General features: G+C 37.5%; 1 protein-coding gene across 1 annotated transcript in view; it reads left to right on the top strand.

Moving 5' to 3' along the window:
• Positions 1-27,039, top strand: part of NAALADL2 (N-acetylated alpha-linked acidic dipeptidase like 2) — a gene marked incomplete at its 3' end in the record, with an annotated part of 846,771 nt that overhangs the window by 497,254 nt on the left and 322,478 nt on the right. The window contains exon 6 of the mRNA XM_080654263.1: positions 13,025-13,168. Within this exon, the coding sequence (XP_080510389.1) occupies positions 13,025-13,168 (144 nt within the window). The remainder of the gene's footprint in view (positions 1-13,024; positions 13,169-27,039) is intronic.

Raw genomic sequence — 27,039 nt, 5'->3', positions numbered from 1 at the left:
AATGCCTTTAGAGAAGATGTTGTAATGATGACCATCATCTACTGAAACATCGGAAAGGGCTTTAAAAGTAATTATATTAATGTGTTTTAAAAACATAAACATTTAAAATATTTATGAAAATATATCCTCATAATTCTGTAAATAACGACCAATTCAATTATAGGACTTAACCAAATTTCAGTGAATAATACAATTAAATATTATGCTCATGTGAAGGTAAATATGACTACTTGTACAATGCCTTAACTAATAATTAAAATAACAATTACTAGGGAACATGACAGGTTGCTTTAGCTGAAGAGAGGACCAATAAAATAAAATGAGACCATCTGTGTTTTCATTCTTAAGATGTTTGTTATTACAAGTTTCAGATCATGAGTTTTAGGCTTATGATTAGAGAAAACAAAATTATTCACTTCAACATCGGGATGATCATTCACCCCAAGACAGTCACTGAGCCCCTCCTTTTTTACTATGCAGTGTGTGCTAAACCATAGGGACACAAAAGTGAATTTGCCCTCAAGAAGTTTACATTCTGGTCAGTGAGCTGAAAATAAAAAAGGAAATTAGAACAGAACAGTGTCTACTAAATGTATAAACAAGGGTTTATGTTGGGGCACATACAAGGACTAGGCTTCCCAGAGTACCTGATATCTAAGAGTTGAGGAAAATGGAATCAGTCAGTTTTTACACCTACAATTTATATTGGTTTAAGACAACCGTGGGCAAACTACGGCCCGCGGGCTGGATCCGGCCCGTTCGGCTGTTCTATCTGGCCCGTGGAGCCAAAAGAGCGGAGGGTTCTCTTGCTCTCCCCTCCGCTCCTTTACTTTGAATTTATATTAGTTCACACAAACACTCCATCCATGCTTTTGTTCCGGCCCTCTGGTCCAGTTTAAGAACCCTTTGTGGCCCTCGAGTCAAAAAGTTTGCCCACCCCTGGTTTAAGAGGAGGTAAGAAATATGATATAATTTTATAAAATAGTAATTTTAATTATAAGAATAACTATCACTAATAAAAATCCTATGTGTGTATATGCATTTATATATATATATATATGTGTGTATAAGATAGAGTGCTAAGGAGCTCTGAGAAGACTGCATAGCACAAAGCACATGTAAGTGTTAAGTATTTCCTTTTTAATAACAACCTAAATAACACAGCACTGAACTTGACTAGTATGAGGTAGATAGTGATATTTGTAAACAGCAGTCTATGAGATACTGAAATAATGAAGGATCAGTTAGCTATATTTACAAGGACAACAAAATAACGATAGCCAATTTAGTGCACTAGTCAGTTAGGGGAAATAACTATAAATTTAGTGCGCTAACATAAAAGTGAAACATCTGTGCCTGTTATTTAATGGTCTGATTTCTGTCAAACTGGCAGGCCTCTGGAGAAAGTCAAACAAAATACATAATCTGGGATAACATCACTGATAGCAACTTGTTCATTAGGTATTCGGGTCTTTTTCACAAAAGTGCAACACAAAATATGTTTTTAAAATCTCTGCTTTTTAAGGTCTCTGATTGCTTGGCTCTTTATAAAATGGATGTATTTGCACTTTATATTTGTCAATCATTTGCTATAATCTATATATCTATAATAATAAAAGCATAATATGCTAATTAGACATGGCGTCCTTCCAAACGTCCTTCCAGACAACCTTCTGGACAAATCCGGGGCTGCGAGGGAAGCCCAGGTCCCAAGTGTCTGCCAGCAGCCAGAAGGAAGCCTGGGTCCCAGGTCCCAGGTGCCAGAGGGAAGCCGGTGCTGGCAGCCAGGGGAAGGAAGACCTACTCTTGCACGAATTTTGTGCATCAGGCCTCTAGTCTATAATAATAAAAGGGTAATATGCTAATTAGACCAGATGTCTTCCTGACATCATTCAGGATGTCCTTCCTGATGAAGCCAGGGTCCTGGGTGCCTGTGGCTGGCCAGAGGAAGCCAGCCCAGGTCCAGGGTGTCTGCCAGCTGCTGGAGGAGGGAAGCCCAGGTCCTGTGTGCCCGAGGAAAGCTGGTGCCAGCAGCTGGAGGAAGAAAGGCCTGTTCTTGCACACATTTTCATGCATTGGGCCTCTAGTATACGTACATATAAAAGCCTAATATGATAATTGTCCATGCAACCATTTGACCGTTCAACCAGTCGCTATTATGTGCACTGATCACCAGGGGGCAGACACTCCAATTAGTAGGTTAGCTTGCTGCTGGGGTCCAGCCAATCAGGACTGGGTGAGACGGGCCAGACACACCCTGAAGCCCTCCTGTGGTCCCTCCCCAACCCCAATCATTCACTAATGGGGTCCCTTGGCCTGGTCTGTGCCCTCTCACAATCTGGAGAACTGGTTTTGGCCCAATCCCCACAGGCCAGGGCAAGGGACCCCACCGGTGCACGAATCTGTGCAATGAGCCTTTAGTTATTTATAATAGTTGAAATCCTAGAAAAAAGAAGTCAAATCAGTTAGTGATTAAAGAATTTATCTGTGGTTGAAATAAAGTGTTGTCAATGTAATTTTGATCTTTAAATCACCAGATTTATTTTTGAGGAAAAGACAAAAGCAAAAAGAAATGCTCTTAATCCAATTTAAAAACTTGCTATATAGTGTCTTCATATGTATAGATTGGTTACCCTTTTTGAAGAAAACTCTGAGAAAACTATTGATTTTGGGTTTATTAATATAGTCAAAGATTCTGTCACCTTTAATTCTGGGAAAAGTGCTTTCTACATCCTCTTTGCTACCAAAATTATGTAAAATATATAATGATTTAGACCAGTTGCTTATGTAATGTTCAAATGAGTCACCTTGGGGTCTTAGACTACAGATACTGATTCAGAAGGTCTGGGCTGGGGCTTGAGATTCTGCATTTGTAATGAGTTCCCAGGTTATTCTGATGCTATTGGTCCAGGGACTATATATTGAAGAGAAAGGATCTATAGGATCTATGCTTACATTATTATGTCTCATGGATTTCATGTTAACACACACATACACACACACACACACACACACACATGCACAGTCAGTTGCTGAGGGTCAAGTTATACAGAAATTGTGCTATCCTTGCCAATGGAGACATAGTCTCATCAGTGATCCACAAAAGACTTATTTACCAGAACATATTTCCACATTATCTCATCTTAATGGTGCCTTAATTCTACGGATCTTAGTGTCTAAGATATCTAGTTTCTGAAGGTAAATAACATTTGCTGTATACACTAATTTTTCAGTTGAGTTTAAAATAATTCCATCTTGCCACACACAAAAAGTGCTTGCAGCTAAGAGTGAATGCTTTCTTTACACACATAACCAGATGTGATTGAAGTGGGCATCAACAGTTTGAAAAGTATAATGCAAAAGCTGTTAAATATGTCCAATTAGAACGCATTTTACTTATTTTTAACCTCATTACTTCTAAGTTTCACCAACTGTGGTTTAGGCTCTGGGCCTCTTGAGCTAATGTACTCTTTATTTCAGTAAATTAGCATAAATGGAGACCCTTCCATGTCACCTTGGTTGTTCCAGTGTTGTAGATGGAAATGACAACATTATTATAATGAAATCATTTATAGGTTACATTTCAAACAGTGAGACAGCAATGGAGTCAACTTGGAACTCTCTAGCCTAGCCATGGGCAAACTACGGCCCACGGGCCGGATCCGGCCCGTTCGGCTGTTCTATCCATCCCGCGGAGCCGAAAGAGCGGAGGGTTCTCTTGCTCTCCCCTCCGCTCCTTCACCAGCAGCAGTGTTAACATGGCAACATCGGGAAACACGGCCGCAGCTCCTTCTTCTGAGTCCGCCCATTCAGTAGAAGGAACAACCTCTCAATCTTCCAGAGGCTCCTTGTGATTCCCACGGACGCGTCTCCCGACATCACCCTGGGAATGCGTAGACACGTTATTGTGGTGATGTAGGGAGACACGCCCCTGGAGAGCACAGTATCAGAGCCTTTCTGAGGTAAGATTAAGAGCTCTACTCAAACACAATTTTTTCCTGTTCCCACATTCTGTACATCACAATGACTTGTTAATAAAACAACAAAGACTTTCAGCTTTTAGGGCTTGTATCCACTGCAGTTTTTTTTCCCACTGTGGATGCGCGCAGCAGGGAAAAAGACACACAGAGGACATGTCACACTAGCCATGCTGTGGCTGCATTTTTTGCTGATATGGATGCGGTATCAGTAACGCTACCGTGGCCACTAACCGCATGTGTTAGTGGCAAAACAAATGCATTTTGCGCTGCGTTTGCTTCTCCCCCTTGCGCCTGTAAAAATGCGTGCTACAGGGCATTTGTGTTAACATGCACCACTGCACATTAGCATCAACGCAAACATGATGAAAACCTGTGTACCCTGCATTAACCCTAGCTGCACTGCATTGCAGTACTGCACCACACTGCAACGGCAGCACGGCTAGTGTGAACGAACCCTAATTCAGTGGGTTGAACAAAAAGATTGTATAGAAATGTGATGAACTAAAGATTTTATTACAAAATCGCTTAATTTCAGGGTTTCAGAAGTAATTGGACAAATGAAAAACTGAAAATCAAATGTTCATATCTAATACTTGGATGAAAGCCTTTCCTGGTAATGACAGCCTGAAGTCTTGTACTTATGGACATCACCAGATGCTGGGTTTTCTCCTTTGTAATGCTCTGCCAGGCTGTCACAGTAGGGGTATATATATAAATATCCAGCCATTTCCAGCTTTTAATAAGAAAAACTGTTGCAATGGGCATTTAAAAGTGGCACTTGGTTGTTTTTATAGAGTCCAGTGGATGCAATCTGACATTGATAATGGGCTCTTTCACACTATGTGCACTGCGGCTGTTTTTTGCCATTAACGGAAGTGCTAGTGGTAACTACTGGTTACCCATGTTTTGTACTGCCCTAGCACCTCCCATACAAGTGTGTCTGGAAGACACAGCAATGTGCAGCTATGTGTGTTACCATAAACAAAGGGCCTGTGTGAAAGATACACAGGTTTCCTATGGAGAAAAGGGGTTGTTCTCTATGATCAGTGTGTGCCTCTGTCCCATGTCTGAACTTTTTTAGATGATTTTGTTATATATATATTTTTTAGAAGACCAAAAATGTTATAGTAGAGCAAATTTAATCACTTGTTTTTATATTTTACTGTCTTATTTTAGTAAAGAATTTCATAAGAGAACGGTACTGGCCGAAACCGGTTTGGCTCAGTGGATAGAGCGTCGGCCTGCGGACTGAAAGGTCCCGGGTTCGATTCCGGTCAAGGGCATGTACCTTGGTTGCGGGCACATCCCTGGTGGGAGGTGTGCAGGAGGCAGCTGATCGATGTTTCTCTCTCATCAATGTTTCTAGCTCTCTATCTCTCTCCCTTCCTCTCTGTGAAATATCAATAAAATATATTTAAAAAAAAAAAAGAGAACGGTACTGTTGGTTTTAGCCCAATATTAAACATGAGTGGACCAAAGAAAAGGAAAGTGGACAGTGAATGTCGAGTGTTTAAGAGGGAGTGGACAACAAAATATTTTTTCACCGAAGTCCGATCAATGTCGGTATGTCTGATATGCCAGGGAACACTTGCAGTCTTCAAAGAGTACAATCTCAGCCGTCACTTTGCCACAAAGCATGGCAACTATGCTAGCAAGCAGTCACCTCAAGAACGGGAGGCTACTGCACAGAGGTTGATGGCTAAATTACAGGCTCAACAAAATGTCTTTCACAGACAAACTGCAATTCAAGAGACAACTACCAAAGCAAGTTTTATGCTATCATTCAAATTAGCAAAAGCTAGCAAACCTCTCTCTGAAGGTGAGTTTTTGAAAGAATGTATGATAGAGACAGCAGGTCTCTTGTGTCCAGAGAGCAAAGGCAAGTTTGAAAAACTCAGCTTATTGCGCAGGACAGTGACTCTTCGAGTGGAACTGATTGATGAAGACTTGGCCAGCAAGTTAAAGAGTAAGGCAGAGTTCTTTAAGTTTTTTTCACTAGCATTGGATGAAAGTAATGACGTAAAGGACACTGCTCAGCTCTTAATTTTTATCTGAAGGATTAGTGACAATTTTTAAATTACGGAGGAGTTTTTAGCCATGGAGCCACTGAAAGGAAAAACACGGGAGAGGACTTCTATGACCGGGTGTCTACTGTCATCGAGAAAATGAAGCTACCATGGAGTAAACTTGCTAATATCACGACAGATGGATCTCCAAATTTAACTGGAAAAATGTTGGACTGCTAAAAAGAATTCAGGATAAAGTGAAAGAGGAGAACCCTAACCAAGATGTTATTTTTCTTCACTGTATTATTCACCAGGAATCATTGTGCAAGTCTATATTACAACTTAATCATGTTGTTAATCCAGTCGTAAAGCTTGTTAATTTCATTCCAGCAAAGGGATTTCAGCACTGTCAGTTTATTAAGTTTCTGGAGGAAACTGATGCGGATCACCACGACTTACTTTACCATCTCGTGTCCGCTGGTTGAGTTTGGGCAAAGTTTTCCAACGAGTGTGGGAGCTCAAAGAAGAGATTGGTGCATTTTTGAAATTAAAGGGGAAGTCTGACGAATTTACTGAGCTGAGTGACAAGAATTGGCTGTGTGACTTTGCATTTGCTGTAGATATATTTTCACATTTGAATGAGCTAAATGTGAAGCTACAGGAAAAAGATCAGTATGTACATGACATGTACACTAATGTGAAAGCCTTTAAATTGAAGCTGATTTTCTTTTCCAGACAAATTTCAGACAAAGTCTTCACTCATTTTGCCACACTAGCCACACAGAAGGAGACCATCCAAAATGTGAAGAAATACAGCAAATCACTGGATGACCTGCATGCAGAATTAAGTCATCGGTTTTCTGATGTTGAAAAAATTGACCAGTCACTTCAACTGGTGGCCTGTCCTTTGTCACAAAACCCTGAAACAGCACCAGAAGAGGTGCAACTGGAACTCATTGATCTTCAGTCTGACTTTGTCCTAAAGGAGAAATTCAGCTCTCTTGAACTAAGAGACTTTTATGCTTCACTTAATGAAGCCACTTTTCCAAACATCCGGAGGATGGCACAGAAGATACTGGTGCTATTTGGGTTAACCTATGTTTGTGAGCAGACATTTAGCGTCATGAACATCAACAAAGCCCCTCACAGATACAGCTTAACTGACGAACACCTCAGATCTATCCTGAGAATAGCCTAACTCCAGACTTTGATGCATTAGCTAAAAAAGGAGACCAACAACATTTTTCCCACTGAAGTTGATGTTTTAAAGACCAAAAACCTTTCATCCCAGTCTACATTGCCATCTACATCTACGTCCCAGGCATAATTTGGAAGTTGCACTAAAGAAAATGTTTAATTTACTGTTTACACATTTTGTTCTTTTCTATTTGTTTTAGTTTTCAATTATTTTATTATATTTAAGTTTAATTTGAAAGACTTTTGTACCTTTCCTTTGTAAGGCAATTTTATTTTGCCTTTGCCATCTTCAATATAAGGTATGTTATTGTGCTATGATTCCTCCATTTTTTGAAGTTTCAAATTATAATAATTAGTGTTTACATTCTTCTTGTTAAAATGTTTGAAATGAATAAAACTATTGAAATAAAAAAAAGACCATACCCTTTTATGTAATGATGTTTACTTTGAATTTATATTAGTTCACACAAACACTCCATCAATGCTTTTGTTCTGGCCCTCCAGTCCAGTTTAAGAACCCATTGTGGCCCTCGAGTCAAAAAGTTTTCCCACCCCTGCTCTAGCTAATTTTGTCTTTCTTTTTTAATATATTTTGATTGATTTCAGAGAGGAAGGGAGAGGGAGAGAAAGATAGATGCATCAATGGTGAGAGAGAATCATTGATCAATTGCCTCCTGTATACCCCCCACTAGGGTTCAAGCCCGCAACCCGGGCATGTGCCCTGACCAAAAATCAAACCGTGACACTCAACCACTGAGCCATACCGGCCCGGCCAATTGCATCTTTCTATAGATGCATGTGACATTGTATCAGGGACAGGATTATTGAAGAGATGGATCAATTTGGATCTTTATCTGAGTTACAAAGAGTTCATAAGGTGAAGAGAGAACTACTTATCTGCTGAAATAAAAGTTAGTGTCAATCAGTCTTTATTGAGCATACACAACATGCAGGGTATGCTATAATTGCTGCAACCTACAAGTTAGAGTGCTGGAATGTAAGATCAAAATCTTTTCTGTATGTATACTTTTCATCAAAGCATATAATCTTCCTGATTTTCATCTCATAGCCAATGGATTCTTATAGTTAATTAATGTGTCTTAAAATATAACTTAATAAAAATTGCACATGTCTTTGATATTATTCAGAGCCTCTTAATAATGTGAGAAAATGTAATTATTCTCTAAGCTTTTCTTCAATAAACAAGTTTTTAAGAGAAAACAACACCCTCCGTCTGTAATTTAATCTTAGTGTTCTGTAAAGTCCTGCATTTAGTATCAGCTCTCAGAAGTGAATTGTTGTCAAATTTCTATTAAGCTGAAGGTGAAAAATTAATGAGCCATTTCAGATATTTCAAAATGAATGCAAGTCTGTTAGTTATGCAGCACAACAAATCAAGATTTGTCTATGTTTGAGTATGGTCTAAGGTTCACTGATATTTAACTTTTGAATGCATTATTTCTTATGTTTAATGGAGCATTTTAGAGGGAAAAACAATGCAGCTATTGATTTTTTACTAACAGATAAATATATCTCAAAGATGGTTTTAGTAATCAAAATATTTTTTTACCCACAAAACATAATTTCAGAGCAAGGATAATCAGTGAGAGTTGCTGGAGACACTTGGGTTTTGAAAATCTATGTAATATGTCTGCTGTGGGAAAGCAATTAGCTGGGGAGAAAGCATCCACATATAGCAAGCATGAGCTTAATAAAATTATAATTTATTCTTTGGTTGTACCTGTGATCCATTTTCTAGGCATTCAGTAAAACAAAGGCATTGAAACTACCTTTCAAATAATTATTGATTCCTTCTTTTGTTTTCCCAGTAATTATTGAGCTCCTCTTATGTTCCTCACAATCTGCTTGGCTTTGAGTATCATACAATGAGGAAGAAGACTTGGTTCTTTGCCTTCAAGGAATTTAGACTTTAGAGGGAAAACCAAAGTGTTTATTTTGAAGTGTTGTTGTTAATTAGAAATGGTGAGCACTACAAAAAAGGTACAGCTATATCACAGAAATAGGAGGGTGTCGGAGAAAGCTTACAGAAAGTGACTTGTAAGTTAGAGTCTGACATGTGTGATGCAGGAGAAAAGAAAGTGAAGTGGATGGATGGGCTTACACAAGAAATGGAAGATGTAAATCACAGAATATGTAGGGAGACAGCTAGTTTTAGGATAAGATCCACGAAGAAGAATGATGGGAAATAATGTTGGAAATATAGGTCAGAGATTGTGAAGGGCCTTGAATGGCAAGGTCGACTTCTGTATTTGAACTGGGGAGAGGTGAAATCATGCAGCTATTCAAGAAGTTTCATTTTGTGTTGGTAATGTGTCAGCACCTAACATCTACAAAAACTTCAAAATAACAGATTGTTCATTTCTCATAAATACTGCAGTAGTCACCCCATTCCCAGGGTCAGTGTTCTAAGATCCCTAGTGGATTCCCCAAACTGCAGATACTATCAAACCCTATATAACTGTGTTTTTTCCTATAGATACATGCCTGTGATAAATTTTAATTTATAACTTCAGAATAGTAAGAGATTCATAACAATAACAATTATATAATAGAACCATTATAACAATATACTGTAAGAAAAGTTACATGAATGTGGTCTTTCTCTCTGTGATGCCTGAGATAGCTGGGAGGTTACTAAAAGGCGGGTAGCATACAAGTGTGGAGATGCTGGACAAAGTGATGATTTACTTCTCAGGCCGAATGGAGCAGAATGGAGAGAGATTTCATTATGCTCCTCAGAATGATGCTCAATTTAAAAATTATACATTTTTTATTTCTGGAATTTTCTTTTTAAAAATGTTATTGATTTCAGGGCGGAAGGGAGAGGGATCGAGAGAAAGAATCATTGGGATCAGAGAATGCAACCCTGGCATGTTCCCTGACCGGGAATTCAACTGTGACCTCCTGGTTCGTAGGTCAATGCTTAACCATCAAGCCACGCCAGCCAGGCATGGATTTTTCCATTTAATATTTTCAGACCTCAGTTAACTGTGGGTAACTGAAACCCTGAAAAGTAAAACTGCAGATAAGGAGAGCCTACAGTATTTCATTGTCTGGTGTACACTAAAAGTTTCAAAGGCAATGGCTGAGGGAAAAAATACATGCTGGGCGAAGCAGAGGAGATGGCTATACAAAGGCTTTCCGCTCTGTGCACGCTGTTGATGCCTTGAGATTTTTATCACTGTGACTCCAGGTACAGCCGAGAGCGGCAGACACAGGGCTGCTCATCTGTGGCTGAGAGCAATTTCCTTGTGGTCTGAAAATCCCCTTTAGTTTATCTCAGCAAGCTATATTGCTACCAGCATCTTCTGTGTGAACCAGGACCTGGCTCATGGCCATGCAACCTGTACAGTCTCCAGGACCCCCACTCAGAAGGACCCACACCTAATTTAATGCTCTGCTATCGCCGTATTGAAACTCTTCATACTTTTTGAACAAGTAAATGGTTAGGAAGCAGTGAGCTGCACTGTGATCAAAATGCACTGCCATGCATCCATATAAAAGGGGTAACTGAATTATGAGAGCAGCAGAGCGCTTATATAACAAAACCGATTCGAAGCTTGAATCTTCATTATTTTTCTTCTTCAAAGCCATGGCTTCTATGGTTGCCACAGGGCTAAGCTAAATATCATTTCTTAGCCTTGTGGTTTTGCAGTTGATAAATTAAGGAAAAACTTCTGTAATATATTTTCTCTTTTATAATCTGCCTCCTGGAGCCTAGATACCAGTATGGTTGAGTCCTGCACCCCCTGGAGTCCTTTCAAATTAAATTCTGAGAAAAACTTTAGCAATTATTTTCCCTAATAAAAGTCCTGAAAAATGGAACTCTCTGTTCGCAAACATTATTGGCTGCCTGGTAAAATCATTCTGTTGTGTGTGGGGGGTTTTTTTCTGAGTCAAGATAATATATAAACTGAATAAGGTATCTTTTAGTTCTATCCTTACGCACAGTTTAGTTTATTCTCTCCATTCTCTTTACCCTGAGTAATTGTGTATTTTTCCCTTATTTGTGTTATCATGGCTGTTTTTCCTTTTTATTTGTGTTTTTTAATTTTTATTTTCTCAAACTTAGAGATGAATATAGTAAAATATTCCCGCAAAGCTTAATTCATAAAAATATATCACCTCCTCCTATACTTCATTGTGTGCTTTCCTATCTCCCAAAGGTAAACACTCAATTGCTTTCAACATTTTTAGTTAATTATTATTATTTTTTTATATTTGCCTCTCTTTCTCAAGAGCATTTTAAAGAGTTCAATTCATGGTTCAATTTTATCTATTATATTGACTTACCACTATGGAAGACAAATATTTTAATTTTCTCTCACAAGTACCCTCACCCTTGACTTTTTTTGTCTGTTTTTCCTATAGAATATTGCTTTTGTGTTACAAGGTCATAGTTTATATTATTATGACTGTGTCAATATTATTCACATCGTATGATGATTATATTTCTTTCTTGAAAATCTTTTTACTCCCTTTGCAGCTAATAGTTGCCTCATTTCATAGACTTTTTATTTTTCTTTGTATTTAGGATCTCTTCACATGCTAACTCTGATCTTACTGTACATGTTCTCCCAATGCAACAACACACACCTAGTATTTCCATTATTTTTGTCTTCCTGGAGACTACCCTCCTGAGCCTCTGGACTCCTACTCCTCTCCTCACTAGGTCTGCTGCCCGTGTGCCATTTTAGCAATGTCCTTGGATGAGAGTGCCCTTAAGAGTGGCAGAGTTAATTAAGTTTGGTTGCAGTTCTTTGTATGGATGGAATTTATTGACAGACGGGTTTTAACATAGGGTGTCTTGGATGAGTGGTTTTATTGGTAGACTTCAGATTTTAAGTATTTTTATATATTCTCTGTTGACCTAGTCATATTTACTAGAAGTGAATTTTCTGTTGTCCTAACTGAAAGGAAGGGTTCTGGGCGTCAAGAGAGTAAAACATCTGCAGAGCCTCATCAATAGTAAAGTCATCTCATTGAAGTATTCAACTCTCCTTTCTCTCTATCCGGTGTCTCTCTGCTTGGCATCCTGCCTCAGTTTTCTGCTGGAGTGAAGGAGGGAGGAACAGGCACTGTTCACATCCACAGGGTGACTGAGGGGGCAGGAGGAGAGACCCCTCCCCCACAATCAGAATTCCATCAAGTCTTCCTTTGCCCCTACTTCACTAGGTAGCCGGTGTTGTCAATCCCTACACCTTTCTGGGTTCTGTGGTACAAACTGAATTGCTTTGCAGCATCCCCCTTCTGCTGGCTTAGGTTTTGGTCTCCTTGGTCTGTTATCAACTATTCATCTGCTTTACAGCTTATAGAATCTTATTGTTATTGTATTTTTTATTCTCCTGGACCATGTGGATTAGTGCTTTTTAAATTTCTTTATTGTCATTTTTCCAAATGGAGGTAAGTGTGTGTGTGTGTGTGTGTGTGTGTGTGTGCAATCTTCTATCATTTACTAACATGCATAATAGTATTTGGACTGAATTTTTATTAAGTACTTCAAATCATTTTTAATTAGTAGAGTGTAACTAAGGAATAAACAAATGAACAAAATAAACTTGCTACTCATAGTTTAAATACTACAGAAAACTTTTTTCCAGTGTTTTTTCCCCCCTGATTTTTTATTGTTTTTTTAATCTTTAGACATAGGTCCTCCTTTTTGCCCCATTAACCTCTTCCAGCCCTTTCCCACCCACCCAAGGCCCTCATCACCGCATTGTCTGTGTCCATGGGTTATGCATATATACATACAAGTTCATTGGTTGATCTCTTCCCATTTATCTTAACAAAGGACTCTGTACCTTTCTCTTTTGAATACAGTTGGAAGCTTTAGACAAAACCGATGGAACCTCACCTCTCTACTAGTGCAGCCCATCTCAGCAGCACTAGTGGCAAAACTGATCTCTTCATCCAAAGATGGAACCAAAAACGGTGCCTGTCACCCTTTAGAACTTCCACCAAGTGGTAATGTATTTTATGCCTGTCTGTGTGTCTTATAATTTTTATAAGGACGATGATCATTTTTAATCTCTTAAATTGACATGATTGTGCTTAAAAAAACATTTATTTTTTTATAAGGTACAGCCTTTACCTTCTCTGGCTCTTTAAGGGATATTTTTGGAAGGTAATTTTGACAAAGACTGAGAGTTGACCAAACTCAGAGACTGAAAAAGAGAGGGAACACATTTTGGACTGCAATAAAGAAAAGCAGCTTTGCACATAAAGCATTCTGTAAGTTTCATGAAAATCTGCTTAACATAGCTTCCCGGTTTCAGCTTCAGCAGGCTTGTTGCCTGCCAAGATCCAGAGGATAGCAGTCAGCTATCTGGGGTATGAAGTCCTTTAGTAGAAAGCATTAAAGCCTAATTCCTGCAATTGACTAAAAAATCCCTCTGTCTTTACACCTCATTGCCCAAGAGATGCTTTTTGTACTGCACTGCAGTTTGTCAGGCCTTGTTGGACCACATAGGATAAAACTGAAGAAATTAAACTATCTGTAGTGGTGAAAGAGCTGCTGCCTCTTGTCTCTGCCTCCAGCCTCAGCATTAGAATTCTAGAGAGGAGATTCTCTTTACATATTGTTAAATTTGCTGTGAAATTCAACTTGTGGGGCTCTGTTTTTGTGTCCAGACCTGGGGGCTTAACTATCCTTGTTTTATTTCATCTGTTTATCTCTTGGCAACAGAAGCATTAAAAAGATGTTTTAAAAAAGCCTAACAAAAAATCTGAATACGTTCAGAATTGCCCTCTGGTTGAGATACAGCTTTTCAAAGGCCTATAGATTGAGAGCCATCTAAACTGATTCTTGATTGAGCAAAGTGAGAAATCTAGCCAACAATGATAAGCTTATGTCCTCAAAGTGGAATGAAGAAGCCCTTGAGGAGTTTTTGTGTGTGTGTGTTTTCTCTCTTCTATTCTGAGCCCACAAATTCATTATGGATCAATTTGTTAAAATATATAAACATCAATCTATACTAATAAAAGAGAAAAATGCAAATTGACCGTACCTTCGCGATGCCCACCAGCCAATCAGAAGTGAGTATACAAATTTACCCCAAAAGATGGTGGGTTAATTTGCATACACAGTTGCCAAGCGGCCCCTCCAGGCCTCTGGGCAGTGTGGGAAGGCGGAAAGGTGGCTCTGGGCCAGAGTGAAGGCGGAAAGGCGGCTCCAGCCAGAGCGAAGGCGGTGCTGGCAGCCAGGGGAAGGAATGCCGCCCATTCTTACATGAATCTTCGTGCATCAGGCCTCTAGTATAATAATAGTTTAGTTGTAAGGAAAGCACTGGGCTTCATATCAGACTAGATTGAAGCCCAGATTTAATTAATTGATTAAGTCAACAAATATTCAGACCCTCTATATCAGCCGTGGGCAAACTACGGCCCGCGGGCCGGATCCGGCTGTTCTATCCGGTTCTCTTGCTCTCCCCTCTGCTCCTTTACTTTGAATTTATATTAGTTCACACAAACACTCCATCCATGCTTTTGTTCCGGCCCTCCGGTCCAGTTTAAGAACCCATTGTGGCCCTCAAGTCAAAAAGTTTGCCCACCCCTGCTCTATATGTTCCTGCCATGCAGTGTCCCCTTGCCAGCACCCTGCACCACCTCCCTGCCAAGAGCCTGTGTCTGCACCCACAGAAGGATATCTAAGGTTCTAATTTCTCAAGTTGTTCTGAGAATTAAATCATGACGGACATCTGAGTACTTTTGTATACTGTAAAATGTTATGTTAGGCAGCTGTCTTCCTCATCAAATAACCATATCAATGTGCTCCACAATATGGCAAATGTCTGCATAATGATGGCATAGCTAAGCAAAATAGCAATCTCCAGTTTTATCTCTGTAATAATTTAGCCACATATATGAAGCTTAGAAGACATAATGAGATATATACTGAAACCTGCTTATAACTCTAGTGTTAAAGAAGCAGCAAGATAGGCCTGCTTTAGAGCTACTAGTATAACTTGTTTGGATCATTGAGAAGTTTACCAGTTAAAGCCCGTGGCTGAAACCACCACATGATCCTTCTTTATTAAGGTAGAGAACAGTTTACTGCAGCCAGATAATAAAGAAAGAAAAATTCATCCTCTTCAGATCTTTCTCAGAAGGAAAAGCAAAATCTCCGAAGAGTAAAAATCAGAATACTTTATTAGCATATTCTTTTTTAAAAACAATCTGTCATTATCTAGGAAACAGTAAGCCTATTTACAATTATCTATTTTTTCATGGATCCTCTGGACCTGTTAGGCCAAATATTGATTGTCTTGACATTTTATTTCAGCCACAGTAGTACATAATGCCCCCCTTCACAGTGCCATTTTAGGTTGTAAGGCAATAATGAAAATTAAATTATAGGAGCATTTATAAATCTCTTTTGAATCAAAATGCAGATTCTCTGTAACTAGAAATATTAAGGGCACCTGGGCTAAAATAGTCTACCGATTAACTTGACATTTCATTCCTTGACATTTTACAGATCCCAACCAGGTATCTGTGACCCTTCAGACTTTCAGAGCTTTCTGTCTACACTACATAAGCTTTTCTTTCTTTTTTTTAAGATTTTTAAATTGACTTTTAGAGAGAGAAGAAGAGAGAGGGAGAGAAATACTGATGTGAGAGAGAAACATAGATGTGAGAGTTAAACATCAATTGGCTGCCTCCTGCATACCCCTTACCGGGGATCTAGCCAAAACTTGGGCATGTGCCATGACTGGAAAATATTTTATGAATCACTTTTGGTGAATATAATAATGACTGTTGCTAAGTTGCATAAAATGTAATTTCATCAGTGATGATGTGATAAGTTTTACATAAGTAAATTTGGGTCATTTCTCCTCATAGGGATGGATGTACATATAATGTATATACATATATATGTAGTTACTATTTTCCTATTTAAAATTTTATATATATATATATATTTGAAAATTATATTTATTAGAATATGTCTACCGATAATATTGTTTATAATTTTTACGTATTTCAAAGATTTATATTTCTAATTTCTGAAAAGCTACTTCAACTTACATATTATCATTTCTTGAGCAGGGATTTAAAGTGATGTATTGAAAATATCATCCACAAATTGTTGCTATACTAAAATTTATTGGCAAGTAGTACATTTTAGCTTTTCAGGAAATATTCATTATTTATATTTATATTGAATCCAGCATTGTTGTTGTTGTTGTTGTTGTGGTTTTTTTTTTTTTTTTTTGGTTACATATGAGACCAATCAACCTGTCCAGAGTAGCTCCAAGAAAGAATTCCTCAGGAGACATAAAAAAAATAAGCTAAAAAAATAGAAAGCTTGTTTTAGAGAAGGTGGGCTTTAATATATTTCGGCCATCAACATGTAAGAAAATATCCAGAACATGATATAAAAATTTAATTTGTTCAGACAGCTTGTATATGGCATGCATTTGGATATAGCGGCCACTCTTATATAAACAATTTCAGTGAATGATGGTGTTGTGACAAATATAAGCTAGGTGTTCGGAGTCACTGAACTGTGTGATGGTGACACCCAATTGTAAGGCTCTTCAAGCAGTCAGCTGCACAGTGAACCTAGGAGTTTGAGCTGGAAGCTGATAACAGAGTATTCGTGGAACTAAAGATCAGCCTTCATGAGCTGCCAGCCTGAAGTCCTTGGACAAAAGCTAAAAAAAGCTTCAGAAATCACTTTGAAGGACTATTCATCAAGGCTCTTAAACAGAGTGAGCATAGGTGGGAAACCTATTGTCCAAAGTCAACAGAAAGTACAGTCAATTCTCTGTATCCTGGGGAGTGCAGGTTGGGTTTACTGAGGGGGGCATAGAGCTGTCACTCACCCAGAACTTTTCAAGCCTCTAGCTTTCTGTCTCGGCAGTTTTGATTTTAGAAAATGATTCAGCTTTGATTCAGTCTAGAGTTTTGTTTGTGTGTTTGCTAAAAGACCTAAAAACAACCTGAGATGTATACTCTGAAGAAAAATTATTTTAACAAGTGTTATCCAATTTTCAATGTTTCTCAGCAATTTTTACAGGTTCTTACATTCTTCTCTCATTTTTTCTCAAATACCTGTCACTCCTTTCAAATTATAGTAGCTCCAACTAAACTTTCTAGTATATAAATGTGACAAAAATCCCTTAGAGTACAACCCTATCTTTATATTTTGATCCTTTTTTTTCCACAATGGGTTAGCATTGTCATTTACTAACCTAGAAACTGCCAGAGATTCCTCAATGACTTTCTGGTCCTATATGCTGCTATTCTCTCCAGGTGTCCAATTTTTCTCACTATTATTCTATTCAGTATTATCCAGATATGTCTTGCACGTATGTGTTTCCATGTAACAAAACCCAAGTATTCCCTAAAGCTCAGTGCAAATGCTATCCTCTCCATAGAAAAGCCCTTCAGTGTTCTAATGGGACAGCCTCTCCCAACTGTCTCCCATGCTTTAGGCACTTACATGCTCCTTGGCATTGTGGTATGATTCTGAGGTAGAGTACAAGCAACTTAGATTTTCATTAGAATGTATTGTTTCCACTTTATTTTTATTTGATTTCAATTATTTGATATCTTCTTTTTGACCCAGGAGAAAAAAAAATATATGTACTGTGTGGTTGTCAGGTGTAGCGTTCTGTATGTATTCATTTAGACTAAATTCCTAAATCCAGTCATCCAGATATTCTATATTGTATTTTTTGGTTTAAAATCTCTTACTGTGAGTATAGATTTTACTGCGTAGTTCTGCCAATTTTTGATATCTTTATATATTAGGTCATTTCTTAGATATTTGTAAATTTGAATGCTGTATATTGTATCTTCCTTGTTGATTGCAATACTTACCAAATGAAGTGATATTTTTTTAGATCAATAAGGCTTGTCTTAAATTTGATTTGTCTGATTTAACTTAACAACACTCACTTTTTTTGATTAGGGACTTTATGCTGTATCTTTTGAACTTCTAACCTTTCTGCATCTTTACTTTTTAACATGAGTTATGAATAGCAATTACTTTGTATTTAAAATACAATCTGATCATCTTTTAACTGGAACGTCAACTCCTAGATGTAATGTGATTACTAGTGCAGGTATGCTCATACTTTTGATCTAAATTTCTTCAGGAGTTTTGTGCCCTTATCCTATCTGGCCTCTTTCTCGGATTTTCCCAAGCTAGATTCCTCCACTTTATGGTCATTTTGGCTCCTACTACACAAGCCTCTGCAGAGAAATTTCCCCCTCACTGTTTACACTCCCCCCACACCCACCCATTAATCTGCAGAAGCAATCAGGTTGTTCCCTGGGGAGATTGGAAAGCCAGGCTTTCCTGCCTACTGGGCTGTCTGGAGTGACTGTGAAACTGACCCTTCCTAGTTAATCGGGCTTAATGTCTGATTACATTTGATTCCTTCCTTTGCTAATAACTAACTAGTTGCCTGTGCTAACACCCCCTCAAGAATCCTGGGCCCTTGCATTTTATAAGGAGAGATGAATGGATCTCATTTTCTGTAGCTTCTTCCAGCTGTCAAGAGAGGTGTAGTCCTGCCTATCCCTGGGCCCAGAGATGCTTGCTATCTGCCAAAAAGAAGAAAGGGGTCTAAAGAGGAGGGGCGGGCTATTCATGGGGAAAAAAGGGTTTTGTAAGTTACAGGTCTGCCTAGTACTCTCCTTGGAAGACAGCATGCACACTGTCTAGAGGATGGCACTGTTGGACATCCTAGAGGTGACAGATTTGACGAGAAGGTTGAAAAAGCATGGTCCAAAATGAAGAGAATTACAGCAACTAAAGGTCTGATGAGAAGTAAGAACCAGATGATAGAGGGACTGACTTTATAGTGTCCAACATTCAGTTGGAGAGGGGCTTCCCTGGACAAAGGTGCAACACACCTATCGGAAGCCTTCTTGTTTACCATACTCAGTTCAAATTAGGCCAAGGGGAACAGCCTAAGATCTCCTTCCTGCAGCAGGTTGTGTCTGTCTGGATCTCTTGGGCAGAAAGGAAAAGCAGCTTTGGGTAGCAGAATTTTGATCCCTTCAGCCCCACCTTTTAAATAATAAAGTTTTGCGTTCCAGGAGCGAAGCCCATACACCACTTCACACTTCACGTGCTCAGCCATCTTGTTTCACCTGATGACAAGGCAGTTCAGCTAAGCTGCTGAGTGTCATTTCAGGAGGTAGCAATGTAGGCTGGGCTTCCAAAGTGAAATTTATATTGTGTAAACAAGTAATCAGGTATTTAAGAAGGTTTATGCCTATGAAAACAGAAAAAAAACCCACAAAAGTTAATGATCAGGGCAAATTATAAACCGGTTTTGGAGGGTGTGATGTTACAGAATTTACCAGGCCACCAAAAAATACGAGTACAGGAGTACAGGAAAAACCCATTTATTTTCAGATGTTTCTCATGTACTGGTATAGGACTCAGGAGAGGCTGTTTCTCTCCAAATCCTGAGCAAGCCAATATGGAAGAAGCTTTCCCTTTATACCCTTTGGTTTCTTTGTCCCCCAAATATGGATCAGACTTCCGGACCTTTCTTGGGCTTTGCAAAAAGCCCTGTGTGTTGGGGTGGGAGCCGTGAGACCACATCTAAAGGCCTGGCCTGACGCCAGTGCTGATAACTCCTTCCAGAGGGTTGTGTATTGTTCATGGTTTGTGGCCTCTCTAAAATGGGAGTAGTACTTAGGTAAACAGGTCTTGTAGGACCAGATAATTAAGAGGGGGCAGTGACTAGACTATAGGCTAACAAGAATGTGCATTAGGTTACTGGCACAGATTCAGATTGCTAGCCACCCCCACCCCGCAAATGTCTCATTTTCCCGATCAGTAAGGTGAAAATGTGTTTAGATGTAAGGCTAAAGAGTTTATTTTGCTGGAATGAAAAGAAAGCAAGCATTGACAACCTGAAAGACCCTCCTTGTCTGAAGTTTGAATATCTCTAGTGATATCATCAGGTGCTCAGGTAAATTCTGCATGGCATACACAGTGTTAAGAAAAAAAAGTTTTAGTTCTCAGTAACTCCAAGTCCAAAGATGGGATAAAAATGAAACATTAGTTTGGATGTTTGAAGAAAACTAGAAGAATTCAGGATCCAGTTCAATTTCTAGTTGAAAGACAAAAATTTGAAGACAATTAACTGAACTAGAGTCTAATATCCACAACTGGGCATTGTGATTTAAACATGATTTCTCCCCTTAAAATTACCCTTATTTTTATTAAAGAGCTAAATTAAGATCAATTTATGTACTGCATTAAGTCCAGTTTCAAATGAGTCAGATTATTTGCAGAAACACAAGAATAACAATTGATTATATCAGTTCTCTTAATTCTGTTTTGCTGGGATCTCATAAGTAATCTCCAGATTGAGTTTTAATTACCTTCTCAGGAAGTAACTATGAAGTTTCTCCTTCCTAGTTACTCCAGCTTAATGTCTGATTCCATTTGTTCCCTTCCTTTGTTAATAACTAAGTATGCTAACATTACCACCTCTCTCTATCCATTCCATTTATTGGTATATTTATTTTCATATTCTATTTTCCATACCTATTATTTATTTTATCTTTTTAAAAATGTTATCTGGTTATTTGTTTATTGCTATTACATTTCCTTCCCATGTTGAGTTTAATTGCAATGCTTACTTTTAAATTAACGTACTGTGTGTTTCAATGTCTTTACTTTGGGTAGTTTCTGTGTTCTTTGTACTAACTTTCTTTCATGTGGGTTGTGGACCTCAGGTAAGTTGGCATTTTAGTGGGAGATCATGTTTCCCTGGACATATCATCTACACCTCCTGTGACTTATAGGAGGACAGAGTGAAGTTAGGCCCCTGTTTATATCTTCCTTGATGTGTATAGTGAGACAGAGTCTATGTGTTCTCAGGTACTCTGCAACTATTCTGAACTACCCTCAGTTTCTGCCAGTTCACTAGGCATCCTCAATTTTCAGGGGTTCAATGTTATATGATGAAGTGACAGTCGCCTTAGGTTTTAATTTCACCAGCCTTGGGAAGGTGAAAGAGAGAAGGAAATACCCAAGAGTTCAGGTTTGCTCAAGCCTCTTTACAACAGCATTTCATCCCAGCAAATGTGAGGAGGGTTTTCTAAACCAATTTTGATTTCATTTATTAATCTTTCCTTTTGGATATTTTGTCCATAAATACACACATTTTACCAAGTTTGATTATCATGTGTTCTTCTTTGTATGTTGTTCTTGTCATTTATAATATACCACGTTCTTAAATATTATTTTACATTTTAACAGCCGCACATTTTATTAAACTTTTCTAAGTAATTTCCATGTTTGGGATACTTGGGTTGTTTTCTGTAATTTATATTATAAACTATACTGCAAAGAGTTTAATTATTTTTATAGGATACGTTCCAAAGCACAGGATTGCTACCGTTATTTTTATGAAAACTAATATTGCTTTAACAATAGTTTGTTCAAATTAGCAATGCCAGTAGCAGTAGATGCATCATGAGAGTGAAAGTTTATTCAAGAATTTACTGACATTCATTATTAAAATTGAAAATGTGATCATGGTGCTGCTTCTATTGAAAGATAAAGGACTCTGCAATTTTGTTTACAATTATGATATGGATTAATAGAAAACAATACTTATTAGAATCAACATAATATATTTAGATATAAATGAAATTTGGATAAAATTTGTGTTTTGCTATAAGTCATTATGTGGATCTGGGCTTTGCCCAGTGATACATAGGAAGTCCTATCAGTAAGAAAGATCCCCTGTAAATACAGAATCCTTCTCAGAACAACATGTTGTCTTCTCTTTCTCAAGACTTCAGAATCTAGAAGAGGGCAGGATAATATGAAATCATCCATATAAATGTTTAGGAACTCTGTATAATATAGAAGGGAAAATATTTTCAAAACCAAATATAAAAGAGATTTTCAAATACCCAGAAGAAAAAATGAAGACAGGACAAAGAATCAAAGAAATAATCAAAAGAGCTGACCCTGTGGTTTGCTGGAGTTGGGAGGTTATGGATCCTGATTAATTAGGATGGGGATATAGCAATCACATTGGGACAAAAAGCATGATTATGTTTCTATAACAAAGTTGTAACTAACATTCCTATATAAAGTCAAGACCATGGGGTGAAAGTGGGAAGGCTAGAATTCTCAACCCACTGTTGGAGAAATGCTTTCTTTTGTCTGAATTCTGGGTGAAAAATAATTAAATCTGCATTTAGAAATCAAACTCCCTGGCTCACAATTTGTATTACCACTGTAGTATAGAAAATCCAAGCCAAGAAATTCTCATAAAAATTGTCTCTAATCCAGATATGTTCCTGGGATGCCTGGCAAAGTAAATGTAATGCTGGGAAAATATGTATCAGAGAAATACTAAGCCAAAGAAAGGCTGAGTAATTATATTAATATCAAAGGGCAGGGGAGGACTGTAGAGAAATATTGGAATAGAGAAGATATGAAGAAAAAAACTTTATGTATTTTTATAAACCATAGCAATTTCAAATTGTATACAAGAAACTAGTCTAAAATATGCAAAAAAATGTTTATAGTATGGCTAGGATAAATTGACAACATTACATGGGAAATTTTAACACCTATCAATAATCTAACAGGGAAAATACATAGAACAATTAATAAAGTTATAGCCACACATTTTTCAAACTTGATCTACTGGACATATATATGGAATGCTGCAGCCATGTCACAGGGAACACACATTAATGGTATGGGACATTATAAAAGTATTTATTTTCTATTTATCAGATGTAATTGCCTATAGAGTCACAAAACAAATTTCACCTAATATCAAAGTATCAGTAGCATACAGACCTTGTTTTTTATACATAATTAAGTTAGACATCAGTATCAAAACAGTAACATACATCTTATATTTGAATATTTTAAAAATTACCTTAATACATATGTAGAAAGAATTTTAATAGAAATTTAAAATGTTAGAATCATAAGAAAATACCATAGATCAAAATTAATGTACTATTTCTACATAGAAAATTTATAGCCTTAAATGCATATGTATGTGAATATATATACTAGTATATATATATATATATATATATATATATATATATATATGTATACATGTTATATATATATGTATATATACATGTATACACATATATACTAGTATATATATATATATAGAGAGAGAGAGAGAGAGAGAGAGAGAAAGAGAGAGAGATAAAAGGTAATGAGCTAATCATTTAACTTAAGAAGTTAAGTAAAAAATAAGAGAATATATTTAAGTAAAATTTAGCAAAGCCAATAAGTATAAAACAAAATAGATGTGAAAAAATAATAATAATGATTACTTACTAACTCCAAAATGTGTTCTTTGGGAATATTGATAAATTAATTTACTTTTAGCAAAAGTGATGAAGGGAAAAAGGCATAAGTAAGTTAATGTTAGAAATAGAAAAGAAGACAAAATAGCATTAAATGGCAGTGATTTTTTAAAGCGTAAGAATAGAATGAACAACTAAATGCAAATAAATTTAGAATAAAAAATCTTAAAAATCTGAATATACTTATAACAATTTTAATAATATTTGTTTGCAAATATTAATGAAATAAAATTATAAAAAATATACAGCAATCCTTCCTGCCCCTTTTCACAGAAGGTAATCAGGATCAAATAGTTTTATGCATGAATCCTAGCACCCCTTTGTAAAATGGATGATTGCTCATGCTATATAAACTTTTACAGAATCTATGAAAAGGAGCAAAGATTTCTAAATATTTGTGAGATTGCCCTAGCCAGTTTGGCTCAGTGGATAAAGCCTCGGCCTGCAGACCAAAGGGTCCCAGGTTCGATTCAGGTCAAGGGCACTTACCTTGGTTGGAATCTCCTCCCCGTCAAGGGCCCTGGTCAGGTCTCATGCAGGAGACAACCAATCAATGTGTTTCTTTCACATCAATCTTTCTCTCTGTCTTTGCCTCTCTCTTCCACTTTCCCTAAAAATCAATGGAAAAATATCCTCACGTGAGGATTAACAACAAAAATTTGTGAAATTGTATAATACAGATATCAAAATAAGCGAAGAACAAATGAGAAATAAAATGATCAATCTGTCACATAAATATATATGCAAATATCCAAAAATAGTAATAACAGAATATAGAATACAGATGACCAAACAGAGCTTTTTCCAGGAATATATGCATTTTATTTCACAATATAAAGTGAAAAATCTTACAATTATTTCAAAACATTATTCAACAACTCTTTATAAGAAAACCTCTTGGCAAAGTAAGAATAGAAATGATCTTTCTAATCTGATAAAGGAAAATTTCCAGAAAAATATAGAAAACATCTTTTTTAAAATAATAAAATCTTGGAAACATTTTTAAAGTGAAAAACACAAAGCAAGGACCAAAGAATGCTGTTCTCACTGCCCCATCCCACACTGCCCTGGCTGTCCTAGGCAAGATGATATGAACAGTCAGTCAAAGCGAGCGAACTGTGAAAGGAATAAACAAAATTATCCTTTTTCAATAAGTAATTGTTTACATTGAAACTAAGAAAGTAAAAACCCTATAATCAAGTATTAGAATAATAGGAGATTAATAAGAAGGCTCATTGTAAGACCAAGATGCAAAATTAAATAGCATGCTTTTATACAATAGAATACATTATATATATTATAATTTGTTAACAAAGAAACTAAAAATAAATGTAATTAACAGTTGTATAAAACCTTTATGAAGAAAAAACCACACTTTATTAAAAGCAACTGAAATAAATTGAGAGACATAACATGTTCATTGCTGGAAGACTCAGTATAATTTCCTCAAATGGGTATATTACTTTAATGCAATCCTAATAAAATCCTGAAATGTCTTTTCATGATACATGCCAAACTAATATATAAGTTCATATGAAAATAATGGTCCATTTGAATCCCCAAAATTGAGTAATAATAATTACATGAGTATAAGGATAATGATTATAGAAGACCCATCATTTCATTCATTATGAAGTTATATTAATTTAAAAAGAATGGCACTGGTTAAAATAAAATGTAATAGCAAAGCTATAAACAAATCCATATATGAATTAGATCTCATTATATGACAGCAGCTTAATTAATACTTCAATAAATTAAGTGAGAATAATTGGCTCTTCATAGGGCAGAGATAAAGTTGATTTTCTACTTCATAACAGATTCTGTTGGATTAAATACACAAATTTGAAAATTCATCTTTAAAATATTTGAGGAACATTTTCCTAACATCAGAATAAGAGTTTCCTGCATAACATGAAACAAAACAAACAACCCCCCCTCCCCCGGTACTCAGTATTGACAAATTTGAACATATTAATATTTTAAAATATAATAATTAGCAAGAAAATGAAAATCACAGGTTGAAAAATTTTATAAAACATATAATGAACAAGGGAATAATATTCCAATAAAAAACTGTACAAAAATACCTAAATGATAAACAAGTTAAGGGAAAATGGTTGAAGAATAAACTGGAATTATGAATATACATACAAAAAATTGCTGAATCTCACTAGTAATCAAGGCAATGCAAAATAAGACAATAATGAAATTTTTGTACACATCAAAATGTCAAAATTTAAAAGTCTGTGGAGCAATTTCTACATAGCTAATAAAGTTGAGGTTACCCACACTATATAATAATTCAGAAATTCTACTTCTAGTTATCTATTTGAGAATGTGTGGCACACATGTAATAAAATCTAAAAATATTATTTGCCACAATGTAATGCTGAAAATTTGTAAATGACCTCACTAATCCTCAGTAATAGAATTGTAGCATAAACTGGGTTAATTCTACAACCAAATACTTTTAAGCAGTTAAAATTAATGCTATAGATCCCCATTTACTTTTATGAAAAACTAGAGGCCTGGTGCATGAAATTTGTGCATGGGGAGGTACGTCCCTCAGACCAGCCTGAACCCTCTCCAATTGGGGACCCCTCGAGAGATGTCTGATCCGGCCTAAACAGGCAGTCGGACATCCCTCTCACAATCCAGGACTGCTGGCTCCCAACTGCTCGCCTACCTGCCTTCATGATTGCCCCTAACTGCTTCTGCCTGCCAGCCTGATCACCCACTAACCACTCCCCTGCCAGCCTGATTGATGCCTAACTGCTCCCCTGCCAGCCTGTTTGCCCCTAACTGCCCTCCCCTGCAGGCCTTGTCACCCCTAACTGCCCTCCCCTGCAAGCCTGGCCACCCCTAACTGCCCTCCCCTGCAGGCCTGGTCCCCCCCAACTGCCCTTCCCTGCAGGCCCGGTTGCCCCCAACTTTCCTCCTCTGCTGGCCTGGTCACCCCTAACTGCCCTTCCCTGCAGGCTTGATCACCCACAACTGCCCTCCCTTGCAGCCCTGGTCCCTCCCAACTGCCCTCCCCTGCTGTCCATCTTGTGGTGGCCATCTTGTGTACACATGGGGGCAGGATCTTTGACCACCTGGGGCAGCAATCTTGTGTGTTGGAGTGACAGTCAATTTGCATATTACTCTTTTATTAGATAGGATAGAGGCCTAGTGCACAGGTGAGGGCTGGCTGGTTTGCCCTGAAGGGTGTCCCTTGGGGTGTGGGGTGGACTGGGCAAAGGGCCTGTGGTGGTTTGCAGGCTGGCCACGCCCCCCAGTGACCCAAGCAGAGGCCCTGGTATCTGGGATTTATTTATCTTATATAATTGAAACTTTGTAGCTTTGAGCGGAGCCAAGCCTCCTGCTTGCTCCATGGCCGCAGCCATTTTTGTTGGGATTTATTTATCTTCTGTAATTGAAACTTTGTAGCCTTGAATGGAGGCTTGGGCCCCCCAGGGTGTGCGGAAAGCTTGGCTTCCTCCATTACCAGGGAA

This window comes from Plecotus auritus, assembly GCF_963455305.1.
Source record: "Plecotus auritus genome assembly, chromosome: 2".
Lineage (NCBI taxonomy): Eukaryota > Metazoa > Chordata > Mammalia > Chiroptera > Vespertilionidae > Plecotus > Plecotus auritus.
The sequence above is the reverse complement of the archived record's forward strand: the minus strand, read 5'-3'. Positions and strand labels throughout refer to the sequence as shown.